At 34.2% G+C, this 15,071-nt stretch overlaps 1 protein-coding gene across 3 annotated transcripts in view; it reads left to right on the top strand.

Annotated features, from left to right (window-relative positions):
* LOC129983900 (uncharacterized) overlaps positions 1 to 15,071 on the top strand; it is a 112,888-nt gene that overhangs the window by 91,860 nt on the left and 5,957 nt on the right. For all 3 annotated transcript variants that reach the window (XM_056093592.1, XM_056093594.1, XM_056093593.1), the window contains exons 9-10: positions 10,377 to 10,760; positions 12,320 to 12,717. In XM_056093592.1, coding sequence (XP_055949567.1) covers positions 10,377 to 10,760; positions 12,320 to 12,717 — 782 coding nt within the window. The remainder of the gene's footprint in view (positions 1 to 10,376; positions 10,761 to 12,319; positions 12,718 to 15,071) is intronic.

A 15,071-nucleotide genomic window follows, 5' to 3' on the forward strand; every position in this document is an offset into this window, starting at 1 on the left:
TTCTCAAAATTTTTAATCCCCTCTTACTGTGAAATTATTTTTCGAAATCACGTACACGCGATTTAACTCTTGAAAAAAAATTTCGTTTCAGCGCATTGCCAATGTATTTTAATATTTTAAAATGCGCATTTAAAATATTAATTGCGATAAATGACATCAGATTATAATTTTGCTTCTTCAGTATTTAGAAAATAATGTTATAATTATGGAATTTCATACGATATTTCAATTTCCGAGATATCGATTTTTAGTGTTTATCTGCATGATTAAAATTTTGTAATTAAAAATATTTTACAATAATTCAGTAATGCTGAAATAACTGGATTATGCAGTTGATGCACCTTATGACTGCAACAAATAAAAGCAATTGTCAAAATATTTCTTTGTAATATCCATGATACAAATTTTACCAGGAAAAGTGACTTAAATAATATAGGTTATTTAGACTTATAATTAACCATTTGCAACTGAAATTTTTCGAATGCTTCTAAAGAAAGCTCCCACAGAATATTAAGAACCATTTCAAGATAAATTACAATTTTAAAAAAAAATTCAACTTTAAGTTATTTGGGTTAGAATCAAAGCTCTCACTATTTTGCAATTGGATATCGACATATGGTGGGGTAAACGAATCATTAAAAAAATTCTGAATTTAAAATCTTTGCAAATGCAGTGGCATTGATCTTTTTTCACTTACTATTTCTTCCTAGCTGCTTTTGATGACCAACACATGTGCCGAGATTGCTGGTCAATATAAAATTTTAAATTAAATGGTTTCTTCAGCAAAACATCTTGGAATTTTAAGCTTTGATCGTCATATAACTCCTATTGTTTCAGACGCCATGCACCCTTCTATACTACATAATGTTTGAATTTTCTGTCAGCTGCACGACTGTAAATCCTTCATTGAAAACGAGAGTTAATAAACTTCAATTAATGCAAAACCTTTCTTGTTGAAACTAATTAGGCTTATTAAATTATTTAAATTCGGAGAATAGAATCATTGAGCAACAAAGTTTTATGTGTACTACTGAATATTTCTTTTTAATCTTTGAATATTTCTTTTAATCTTTGAAATGTTTCAGATGATCTCTCATATATCTTATCCAGTGAAAATTTTTCTGATTCAACTACAGTTCAGCTTATTATAATAATAATGTTATTTTCAAGTGATAAAAACAATCATATATTGTTATATTTTTTTATTATATTACAGGATAGAGCAGATATTTTAAAAATGAATGCAACGTTGTAAAATTAAACTTTAGTTCAATTACAAAAATATTACTAAAAGTATATTAAAAGCAAGCTTGAACAGAAATTTACTAATTATGGAAATGTAAGTCATGTCTTTGCAACTTCATCTTGAACAATAGAAAAAAAGTCCATGATCAAATATGTGTAGCAATAATGTAAACGGCTTGAATTATTTTATAACAGCGAAATATGCTGCTGTTAAAACGGCTTAATATATGCTCTTGAATTTGAAGAACAAAACAAATGAATCATTGAAAAAGTAATCTTTTGAATTTTAAGATGGTACAAAAAGATCCTTTTTACACTGTAATAATTGTGAAAGTTGTAATAAAAAACTCGTTAAAATCTCATTTCATTTTTAATTAATCATTCTTTAAAATTTTCAGAAGTAAAAAAAATGATATCTACAATGCACAGTTTCATTTTCTAAGATATATATTCCCCTCAGATAAATATGTAAGCTCTAATAGAGTGCCAAAACGCGCAAACATTCGTCTCTGTTAATAATAAAGATGGATGAGTGTGTGCGTCATTATTTGTCTGTTTGTTTTGCTGATCTTCAGACCCCACAGTTTGAAATAGAATTACCAAAATCAGCAACTACATGCTTTGGACAGTGGAACTCATTTCTTTAAAATTTTAATTTACCCTTTCTAAGGGCATGGGAATTACGCTCATCACCAAATTCATTCATCTTTGAATAAAGTTATGTAAGTTGGCATAAATTCTTACGAATTTTTCAGTAAGACAAAGAATTGTTTCTTAGTTATTAATTGACAAAATTAATTAATAAATCAGATTAAATTTATCTAATAAGTGAATCTCTTTTCGTAGGTCAATCTCAATTCTAAAAACATTTTGTCACAAACTAAATGTCAGCTGTACGCATTAAAATTTTTTTTAAATGCTAAGATAAGAGATAAAATTAAATCAAGGAGTTAAAAAAATGGCAACAATTAAAAAAAACATAGTATAATTATTTCATCTTAATTAAATTAACAAAAAATTCTCACTTTTAACTCACTCATTCATTTACTTTACTGCACATTAAACATATAGGTAAAAATGTCAGTAGAATCCAGTTTAACATTAACAAAACCGCTCGATGTATACGAGATTGAGCAGTGAAATAAGATTAATATTTCGATAAAAAAATGGAACCTATAAGAACTGCGCTCATATTAACTTTGAAAATATTGTTAAAAACCAGAAAAAAATATATAAACAATGAAACTTATATCTCTACAATGTTTATATTTTTGTTCGAGTTCGTCAAGGAGTGTGAAATTCCATAATGTTTAAAGAATTAAAAAATATTCAATTTTCATATATAGATTATTACGTTATAAAAATAAGGATTTAATATAATGAATGCTAATCTTTCCCAAAAATCCCACTGTAATATATTGGCTCTATATATCTCTCCGTTTTTAAATACACTTATTAATGAAAAATAAAAAATAAAAACTATTTCATTAAAAATTAAAAAGTTTCGTTCGTTAAGTAAATTCTGTACATAGGTTTAGTGTTGTGGGATGTTTTAGTGGAGAAGGTTGCAAGTTGGGATAGTTAAGTTACATCCACACATAAAGAATGAGCGACGACTTTTTTATATAAAAATAAACATCTTTTAATTTTTAACGCTAACACATCGACAGACAACAGATTTTTTTGAAAGACCGGAAATTGATCTTTTTAATTCGCACAGCTTGCGCGCTTGATCGTAGATAACTGCTTCGTACTTCCGGTGCGCGGTTAGGAAAATAGTTTTTCGAATACAGTCATTTTGATGGAAGCAGGATCGCCACAGTACTCCCCCCTCTAGTAGTGCAGCAGGCACTGAAGTTAGAGGTAACGAGTGTTGAAGCGAACTCGTCGGCCAGATCTGGTCACCTAAGGTACTGGAGTAGAATTTGTAGGTGACACAGGACTCGATGGAGACAGTTCAGGTACTGGTTTTGGTGAAGTCGGAACTGCAACTGGTGGTGATATTGCTGGTGCAGAGGACTGGTGAGAGTTCTCGAAGAACGCAGGCTTTAAGCGATCAATGTTGATCGTGGATTGTTTGCCGTTCTTTTCAATTGTGAACATTTTATCAGTTCGTTTGAGTACGAGGTATGGTCCATCGTATGGCGCTTGTAAAGGTTTTTTAACAGCATCGTGGCGCACGAACACATGTGAGCAAGTGTCCAGAGCTGGATGAACGAATACTTTCTTGGTGTCATGAGGTGCAGTAGCAACAGGTTTAAGTTGATCCATCAAGGTCCGTAAATTTATTAGGAACTCATGAGGCTCGACGTTAATTGAAGGGGATTCAAAAAATTCTGATGGTAGTTTAAGGGTTGAGCCATAAACTAGTTCGGCCGATGTGCACTGTAGATCTTCTTTTAATGCGGTTCGGAGTCCGAGCAAAACCAAAGGAATTGATTCGGTCCATTTCGTAGATGCATGACATCGGAGGCTTTGTTTAAGAGATCGATGGAATCGCTCGACTATTCCATTGCTTTTTGGGTGGTATGGGGTCGTTCGGATCTTTTGGACACCCAAGAGTTTGCTGAGAAAAGAAAACAAGTTGCTTTGGAATTGTCGTCCTTGATCTGTCGTGATTATTGAAGGCAAACCGAAGCGTGAGATCCAATGAGTTATGAATGCACGCGCAACAGTTTCAGCAGAAATATCAGGAATGGGAATTGCCTCAGGCCATCGTGTGAAACGATCTATGCAGGTAAGTATGTATCCGCAATTGTTTGAAGGTGGAAGAGGTCCTACGAGATCTAGATGAACATGATCGAATCTGGCTGCAGGTAATTGAAAAGATTTAAGAGGACTATTGGTGTGTCTAGCTATTTTAGATTTTTGGCAATCTAGACATGAACGGGTGAAATTTGAAATGTCCTTTTGCATGGACGGCCAAAAGAATCTCTCTGAAATCAAATGTTTAGTGGCACGAATACCTGGGTGGGAAATATTGTGCAAAGATAGAAAAACTTTCTTTCGGAAAATTTCTGGGACGTAAGGTCTAATTTTGTTTTGCTTGACATCACAGTAAAGTTTAGATGAATTGGGGTCGGTTGAGAGAGGTTTTAAACAAAGTGACAGTTCATTCTTTGCCAAAATAGTCTGAAGTTCTTCATCAGATGCTTGTGCTTCCGCCATGGCAGAAAAGTCTATTTTTGGTAACTGTATTTCATTAATACGAGATAAGGTATCAGCTACAACGTTTTTTGAGCCCGATACGTGCCTGATGTCGGTGCTGAATTGTGCAATGAAATCAAGGTATCTTAGTTGTCTTGGAGAAGAAGAGTCAGAATTTTTGGTGAAAGCAAAAGTAAGAGGTCGATGATCTGTAAATATTATGAAATTTTGACCTTCCAACAAGTGTCGAAAATGTTTGATAGTTGCATATATCGCCAAACTTTCCCTATCATACGTACTGTATTTACGTTCTGAGGGCGTAAGTTTTCGGGAATAAAAGGCTAGAGGTTGTTGACCATTAGACGTAGTTGTATGGAGGACAGATCCGATGGCTGAGTCTGAAGCATCAACCATGATAGATAATTGCTGGTTAGGTGAATGGAAGTTCAAAGTAGCTGCATTTGCAATATCAGATTTGCATTTTTCGAAAGCTTCTGTAGTGAGGTCAGTCCAAGGAACAAGTCGCTTATCATTCTTTTTAGAGTTTTTTAAAAGTTCGTGTAGGCTAGCTTGAGTCTGAGCGGCATGAGGCAAAAATCGACGGTAAAAATTGAGCATGGCCAAGAAACGCTTTAGCTCAGATATATTTTGAGGTTTGGGAAAATCAGAAATGGCTTGAACTTTTTCCGGTAAAGGTTTCACGCCTTCAGATGTAATTAGACAACCTAGAAACTTTACCGATTGCTTCCCAAGGACGCATTTTGAAGGGTTTAGTTTCAATCCGTGCTGAGATAATCGTTCAAATACTGTTTTTAAATGTTGTTTGTGCTGTTCTACATTATTTGATGCAATCAGTATGTCATCAAAATAAGGAATGCAGAAATCTAAATTTGACAAAACTTGATGTATATAACGTTGAAAGGTTTGTCCCGCGTTTCTTAAACCAAAGGGCATATAAACATATTCAAAAAGACCAAATGGGGTTGTGATTGCTGTTTTTGGAATGTCCGCTGGGTTAATAGGAATTTGATGATAAGCTCGGATCAAATCCAGGGTGGAGAAAATGGTTTTATTGAAAAACATTTGAGTGCAATCTTGAATATGAGGAACTGGGTATCTATCAGGAACGGTAATTGAATTTAAACGACGGTAGTCGCCACACGGTCTCCATTCTCCATTAGACTTTTTCACCATGTGTAGAGGACTTGCCCATGGGCTACTAGAAGGACGGATAATACCTTGAGACATTAAAAATTCAAATTCCTGACGTGCAATTTTTAGCAACTCGGGAGATAAGCGACGAGGTCTCGAAAATACTGGTTGACCAGTTGTTTCAATAAAGTGATGTATTTTAGTTGATACTTTGCTTTTTGTTGGTTGAGATGGATTAGTGAGGTCTTGGAATTGCGATAAAATGTCAAAGAATTCTGAATCACCAAGCAAAATGGATATACCAGAAGTTAATGAATCTGTGTTTGTATATTTGCCTTGAGTGGTTAATTTAGTTATGCCATCAATCAAACAACCACTTTTAACATCAACCAAAAGATTATAGTGTTTTAAAAAATCAACACCTATAATTGGTTGGTTCACATTTGCAATTATGAAAGACCAAGTAAAATTTCGCCGTAAATTTAAGTCTAGCGTAAGGCGTTTTTTACCAAAAGTAGCTATTTTTGTGCCATTAGCAGCTAAGAGGAGTAATTCATTAGAGGAATCAGCTTTAGGAGCATAATTGTGTGGTAAAACAGATACGTCTGCGCCTGTATCCACTAAAAATTTCCATTTACTAACTTTATCGGCCAGTATAATTCTATTAATTTTGCAATCGTGGCCAAGGCCAGTGGACGACCGCCGATTTAGTTTCCCGAATTCTTGAAAGAGCAAGGCAAACTACATTTTTTTGCTTTTGTGCCAAAATTTGTATGATAAAAGCAAATGCCATCAGCAGGTTCTTTATATTTTTTTAAGCGATCACGAGAGCAACTACGACTGTTTTTAAAAGGTCGATTTCTATTTCTGCTTTGAGAGCGTGATTGGCGCATTGTTGTAGTAAGCTCGCCAACTAAAGTCGTCAAATGGGCGACTTGTTTTTCAAGTTGGGCTATTTGATTATTCGAAGATTGAGGAGTAACGGAATTAATGTTTGAATGGTCAGCCAAATCATTTATTTTATCTGCAACTGATGCTAAACCAGATAAATCTTCATTCAAAGCAGTTAAAATAGTTTGTGTGCTGTTTGGCAGTCTTCCGAGCCAAAGAGATTTTAAGAGTGGCTCGCCAACAGTATCGCCCGCCAATGTTTTCATACGAGCTAATAACTGAGATGGTCGTTGGTCGCCAAGTTCTAGGCCTTGTAGCAGCGTACGTATTTTCGAAGCTTCACTTTCAGAATGCAACTCAATTAAACGTTTTTTTAATGTTGGATATTTATCAGTATCAGGAGGTTTCAATATTATATCGCTTACACAATTCAAAATATCAGAATCAACGGCAGAAATAACATGATTAAATTTTGTATCGTCAGCAGTAATTCCCGCCAAGGCGAATTGCGCCTCAAGTTGAACAAACCATAATGCAGGGTTAGCTTTCCAGAAAGGCGGAAGTTTGACGCCAACACGAGAAACTGTAGTTGGCGGAATTTGGAGTATCTCCTGGCATGTTTTATTCAAGAAATCAAAGGCACGTTATAAATATTATTTCACAAAACTGCTTTGAAATACGAAAATACAAATAATATACTGATAATCAGAGTAAATAATATGAAAATGCTAATCCAAATTATATAACAGAAGTTCCGATGGAAATTATTTAGGCTGTGAAAATAGAAACAATATTCAACGATACGCTTACCGCCATTAGGAAGAAATGCGCTATGGCGCCATTTAATGCATAAAGAAAACTGGGAAAGTTATCCTTTCACTTTTCGAGTCACCAAATTTGGGATGTTTTAGTGGAGAAGGTTGCAAGTTGGGATAGTTAAGTTACATCCACACATAAAGAATGAGCGACGACTTTTTTATATAAAAATAAACATCTTTTAATTTTTAACGCTAACACATCGACAGACAACAGATTTTTTTGAAAGACCGGAAATTGATCTTTTTAATTCGCACAGCTTGCGCGCTTGATCGTAGATAACTGCTTCGTACTTCCGGTGCGCGGTTAGGAAAATAGTTTTTCGAATACAGTCATTTTGATGGAAGCAGGATCGCCACAGTGTCTTATTTTCAAAAATAAATTGCATAAACAATCCTTAAATGAAAGCACGCTATAAAAGAAAAACTCGTAAATTTTAATTTTATATTTATTTATTTATTTTTTAAGTAAACTATTTTCTTATGCTAGAAAGCTTTATGATCTTATTGATCAAATTATTATTAATAATACGTATATTTATTCATTCCAGGTATATATTTTCATACGTTCAATTCTATTCCCTTTATTTAAAACTCATTTTGGATACGTATTTATTATCAAAATCTCAAAAGTAACGGCTCAGAACGTAAGCGAGATTTTAAAATGCATAAAAGGACGCGAGCAGGAAGACGTCAATCATATCTTCCACTGATAACAATGCACTTTTCCTTAACTCACATTCCCGTCTCATTATCTCACAGCTTGAGATTGGGGGAAGAGAAAAACAGGAACCCGTAAAAATAAGGGCAGTGACAGTTTTAAGGGAGTTTTTGTCTATAGACGGGCCCGCCATTTTGAAGGGAGAAAAGATTCCGTCTTTTGACGGGTATGCCACTTGGAGGGTTAATCTAATTATTATAAATAAAACGACTTTTAGAATTTCATCCTCTGATTGAAATCAGCTATTTTCTTTCTGTTGAATGCCAACCCATTGCAAAAGTAAGATTTAAAACAAAAAGAGTTTCACGGGTAAAAAGAATATCGATTATCCACTACTTGATGCATCGAAAGAAAAATAAAAATTCGCAGAAAGGTGCAATTACGTCGGCTGCAAAGCAATTTAAATGCAATAAAATGATCATACCAAGGATTTCGAAATGTGTTTCCGAAAAAGACTGCCAAAGTTAATCTTATGCTAATGTAGATACTCTGAAAAAAAAAAACCAGAGAATGTTAATGCGCAGATTATGGAGAAAAACATAAATATTACTCTTAGCAGAAAAGACATCGTAAGATCATCGACTCACGCCGTTGAAGTCACTAAATCTGCATTATTTGGAGGGAGTTTCACTCACCATGAAACCACTTCTTACAGAAAAGTATTAGAAAGTATTTCTCTCCCAAGGGATCTTGTGCACCAATTAAAAATGCAGTTATGAAATCATTGAAAAATTCAGATACTATTGTTAATTGTTAACTTTATTGTTTAATTTTATCTAGTTTTTTTTATAACAAATGGCGCGTTCTGTATTCATTTTAGATTAATGCTATTATTATGGAACAGCTTGCATGCTTACATAAAATGACCGCAATTATTTTTTGAATATTTAAAAAAAGATGGAAATGAAAAATAGAGAAAAATCTGCAATAATTGCAATATTATATTGGAAGATTTATTGGGTTGGCAACTAAGTAATTGCGGATTCCACTCATAGATGGCTTCAGTTGAATTTTTAGGTTTGCAGACGTAGTACAAATGTAAAACACATTTTGATATTTGATAGTTGGCAATTCAGCTGTCAATCAGTAAAAAAAGTTTTATGATCGGTTGCGTAGTTTTTGTTTGGCGTTCGTTGAAAAATGGAAAATCAAAAGGAACATTTTCGTCGTATTTTGCTTTTTTATTTCCGCAAAGGGAAAAACGCATCACAAGCTCATAAAAAGTTATGTGCTGTTTATGGTGACGAAGCCTTAAAAGAACGGCAGTGTCAAAATTGTTTGCCAAATTTCGTTCTGGTGATTTTTCACTCAAAGATGAAAAACGCTCTGGTAGTCCAGTTGAAGTTGATGACGACCTAATCAAAGCAATAATCGATTCGGATAGTCACAGTACAACACGTGAGATTGCAGAGAAGCTTCATGTATCACATACATGCATTGAAAATCACTTAAAACAACTTGGCTATGTTCAAAAACTCGATACATGAGTTCCTTACGAACGGAAAGAAACGCATTTAACGAAACGCATTAACAGCTGCGATTTGCTAAAGAAACGTAATGAAAATGATCCATTTTTAAAACGACTGATAACTGCCGATGAAAAATGGGTTGTTTACAACAATATCAAGCGGAAAAGATCGTGGAGCAGGCCAGGTGAACCAACTCAAACAATATCAAAAGCTGATATTCATCAAAAGAAGGTTTTGTTATCAGTTTGGTGGGATTACAAAGGAATTGTCTACTTTGAACTCTTACCACCCAACCGAACGATCAAATCTGATGTCTACATTGAACAACTAACGAAATTAAACAATACAGTTGAAGAAAAGCGACCCGAATTGACAAATCGAAAAGGTGTTGTATTCCATCATGACAATGCAAGGCCACACACATCTTTGGTCACTCGGCAAAAATTATTGGGGCTTGGTTGGGATGTTTTGCCACATCCACCATATAGTCCTGACCTTGCACCAACTGATTACTTTTTGTTTCGATCTTTACAAAACTCCTTGAATGGTAAAAATTTCAATTATGATGATGATGTGAAATCGTACCTGATTCAGTTTTTTGCTAATAAAAACCAGAAGTTTTATGAACGTGGGATTATGATGCTGCCTGAAAGATGGCAAAAGGTCATTGATCAAAATGGGCAATACATTACAGAATAAAGTTATTTAGTTCCATGAAAAAATTGTCTTTGATTTTCTAAAAAAAAAAAAAAAATCCGCAATTACTTAGTTGCGATCCCAATATTTTTTTCCCATCCTATGTCATAGTTATAATTCTTTTGGGGATGTCTTGAAATTTGTGTTCAAAACTTTAAATTTTACTTTTCAGATATTGAAAAGATTCTGATATATAAAATTGTACTGTCAATCGTCTTACACTAAACTATTCTGTTTCAGTTGCATTTTCTGATAAGGTTGCAGCCCCTGTCTATGCTCAAGTAGACAAGAACAAGAAAAAAACAGTCGCATCAACTAGCACCACTAAGCAGCAAAACTCGATGAAAACGGAGGTCCCTAAGTGGTCTGAGGCGTCTTCAGTTCCAGGTTCTGCAAAAAGGCAGCTGCAGGTGGTGACCGAGATTCCCGAGAAGAGGAAGACATCCGAAGAAATCACCAAGAACACGACGGTCACAACTTCGATGCGGCGAGAGGTGAAAGAGACGAGGATCGTGTCCCCGGCTCTGGACAAATTCCGAAAAGAGGTTATGGAAGAAATGGATTACGGAAAAGGTGGTAGAAATGAATCCACTTTAGATTTGCCAACCATACAGGAGAATTCAGGTAAGTGCTTTCTTATCCATTCTTCCGCTTTCTTATTAGTCTCAGTGGCCAAGAAATTTAAGATTTGGTATGGAAAAACTAAAGAATATGAATCCGTTTTTATTCTCTAGTTATGCATTATTCCAGTAAAAATAGGTTGGTTTAGTGACGAATTGTTCTATGTGGCTAAACGGGTCATAATGAAGGGGAGTATAGATGTTCTGGACGTTAGTCTTATGGGGCACCATGAAGACCAAATATTATTGTCCTTATGCCCTTTTTCAAAGTCAAATATGAGGAAAGGACGAAAAATACCCTGATTGGGCGCCATTTGTACTCGCTATGCAACTAATGATAGCAAGAGACGAAAATATCTTGTTATGTCCAGGAAGCCTTTTACCCTCGTTACGCCATTGTGGACGAGTTGTCAAAATGTTTTCTGCTTTCCTTTTGCACGAAAATGTGAACTGATTTCGCTGTAAATATTTCACTGTGAGAAACCTATTCCCTGTACGTTGCAGCTAAGCCAGACTTTTATCTTAGCTTCTCGAAAGTAGTTTTCACCAAAGAAGATGGCATGTTTTCTCTTTTGCGGATGCGTGGCTTATGGAATTTTCTATATAAAATGGGATTAGAAGCAGCACCATTTTACCGAATTCAGTCTTGAAAATATCTCTTAAAGAGACTTTTTAATGTAATTTGTTTCGGGATTTTTTTTTATATTGAATGGAGTCAATTCACGCACATGTGAAACACATGAAATACATCATGCCAATTTATAATTAGAATCAGCTGAGAATTTGGCACTAGATAAGACACTGATGCCACTACATTTATAAGGGCAACTTGTTAAATAGTCTAGATACCATGACTGTTGCGTATGTTATTTGACTGAGACGTCACCTAAACTGACTCCATTTACAGAGAAGCAACTTTAATTAAAATAAAATAAACTAAATGTCATTAAATCGTCCTCAAAATTTAAAACAGAACAAATATTTTTAGGAATTTCCTGGATGGTTGTATAATTTCGAACCTTGGAATGTATCTGCATTTTAAGTTAAAAATCTTTGCCTCGCTTGCTTTTGTAAATTCTTAAATCTTTTGTAACATTATAATACTAGGACCGTCTAAAAGGAGGCGGGGGGGGGGGGGGGTAGACTGTTGATATTTTTTAAAAAAATTAATTTCACGGGAATCTGTAGGAACTTTCACATGGTAAAATGAGAGGGAGATATCATTGCTGTATATAAAAAGAAAATTTGATAGGTGAACAAAATTTTACTGTCAATTGCCATAATTTAATTTGAAATGCATAACAGCTGTAAAGATGATATAAAAAGACATATAGCATATCTTTCAAAAATAACAAATAATTTAAGACGAAAAATATACAATTTAATAATGATCTTTTTAAAATAATCCATTTTAGTTTGAAATTGGTACTGATCCACCTTTTACTTAATATTTACATGTGTGAATTAAATATACTGATATCCAAGAAATCGTTAGAAGACTGAAACGCTGATGGAAGAACATTTCTGATATATTTCCTCTAAATATAGTCCTTTTAACTGTAGAGGAATCTTCTCTGGAGCAGACACCCCAAGGATTAAACGTACAGAAAGCACCCAAGAGCATCCTAATCCGTGATGTTTCGGACATTTACTTAACTACCACTGTCGAGACTGAACTGCATGAGCTCACGACCAAGGTGTCCAGGGACATCGTGGAACAGCATGCGAGGTCAGCTGAAGAGCCCCCGAAAGCAATCGCTACGGAGAAGCCGCTCACAGAAACAAACAATTGGAATGTGGTCATCCGGCAAAGGGCGCCTTATGTTCCAGCAACATCTGAAACGGATGTGGATGCCAGCGGTGAGAGCAATGGAGAGAGTACGGACGAACCAGGATCTGTTGCGAAACCCCACTTTGACGTCAAAATTAGGACCATCCCTGCGGAAGAACTTCAGCCAAAAGTAGGTGACAACTATCACTGTAGAATATACTTTGCCGATAAATTAACTTTCCAGTTATAATATCTTAAAGACTTTGCTATGAAACTGTGAAAACACTGAGATCATAAAATATTGAATAGACCAAAAATAAGATGAGAAATGGAACATTTCTTTACGTTAATGATTCCTCTTTTACATTTCCCACCTATTTTATTTTTCAATCTCATGCAATTTATTTACAATTCTTTCTTGTTTATTTTCTCCATTTCGATAATCTTTCGATGCAGTATCTTTTCAGTTTGAGTGCTTAATACCTTTGAGTGTCAAATTGAATTTCAAAAATAATTGACGTGCTTATGAAATCTACTTCGTTGAATCGCTGATTCCCTACGAACTTATGCCATTTGCTACTCTGTGTATGATCAAATTTATATTTAATGACCAAATAATTTTAAACAATTTCTAATATTTTTTTGGTCTATCTTAAACTTTTTTCTCAGTCGGTATTCTTGGCAAGAACTTAATAGGGAACTGGTATCGTTCCTGAAGAGTATTAGCAATTCTAGGTAGATATTGCCATTTTCAAACATTCTTTCATCTGAGTACGGTTGAGATCAGACGATTGAATTGATATTTGAAGTAAAGTGAACTCTAAATCATGTTCTTTCAACTTAATTAAACCTAAATAAGTAACTAGAACCTTTCTGAGAACCTAGCCACAAGAAACTTTGTCTTGCTGAAAACGTACATCATCGGGAACCCTGTCTAGATAAAATGCTGTCGTATGTTTGTTCTCAGTCACCATAGTACTGGCCTTACATTATAAATCCATAAGATTCGAAAAAATACGTATTTTACAAATTGATCTTTGAGTTTAATAACGCATTTCTTAAAATATTATTAAAATAATTTTCTGTATTTAGAAAGTCATCAAAAGAAATATATCATGAAAATGAAAATAGCGATAACTAATTTGATTTTGATTATTTGCATACGGACTTATCTATCCAATGTGATAGCTGTTATTTTGAAAATATTTATGCTAGTGATACCGAAGGTGACGTATTTCCAATAACGCAACGAATGATGAAATTAGAAATTTCCAAAGAAAGTAAAATATAAGAAATGAGAACAGTGGAAATTTATAAATCCAAATAGCATGAGACTTGCATATAAAATGTGACGGTAAAAGGTTAAAACAATTCATTGCAAAATCTTAAGTGGCATGCTTTGAATGCAACAGGTGGTCTATCTGATCTGCAGTTTTTTGCTCTTCTGTTTCTGAAGACGATTTGCATCAATAGTACTTCATCTTTGTTGATTGTTTTGCTTTGGTTTTGGTTGTCAGTACTTGATATGCTTTTATGCATTTGCCATTCTGTGAACAGGTGCTGTTGTCCGATAAAAAAAAGTACCAAACCATTAATCATTTGAGAAAGTTAGGGCCCATATAGAGTTTTGGCCATGTCACTTGTCTCATCTTCTTAAATTGCTTATTTAAAATCAGTAGATTACTGCACTGAGTTATAGAGAGTCACCAAAGCCCATGTCGTATGATATATGAAAGATTTTTTGACCTTACATTCACAAATGAGACAATTCCAGAATTGTGATTCGATTGTCTCCCAAAAAATTTGCATGAATGATTGTGGTTCAGGAGCAGAAAAATACCCATGACTTTATAATAAATTTGCCGACTTTTCAACAGTATTGCTTAGTGCTGAGTTGAATGCTTGTTTATTTATTTTTTTTACTTTTTTTTTAGGAGATAAAATTTTCACTTTAAGGATTTGAACCTGCTAAAAAGTGCGATTTCTTTTTCTAATTTCGAGGGGGGGGGGGAGGAATCAAGTGAAAAAAATTGCATCATTCAGGGATACGATGTCCCCCATCAGTGCAGCATAATCTTCGAATCTCTCAAGATGTGGATGTTTCTATGAATCTATAATTTCTTGTCGCCTGTTTTCCTGCTAATGAACACTGTCTTATTCTTCAGAAACATCCCCGAATTAATAGTTTGCTTCGAGACATAAAGTACTAATTTTAAAAATGATATAAATTAGCAATTCCTTGCTTCCATGATGGCAAATGTTTTTATTTTGTGTGTCTACTCTGAGTCGAAAATATGGTTATCCGAATTAATATAAGATATTCTACAATGCATTTAATCCTCTAGAGATGTACATTTTACTATAAAAGTCGAAGTAATTTTTTCTCTCTTGAAAAATTGTAAATGTAAAGCAATTTTATATCATGCTTGCACCTAAAAAAATATTTAACGAAAATTGGTTATTGTTATTTGAGTAGTAGTAGCTATTGAAGAAGTATTGTGTATTTTTTCCATTCTTTTCAGGTGAGAATATTTCTAATAACTA

This window comes from Argiope bruennichi, chromosome 9 (assembly GCF_947563725.1).
Source record: "Argiope bruennichi chromosome 9, qqArgBrue1.1, whole genome shotgun sequence".
NCBI classification, from domain to species: domain Eukaryota; kingdom Metazoa; phylum Arthropoda; class Arachnida; order Araneae; family Araneidae; genus Argiope; species Argiope bruennichi.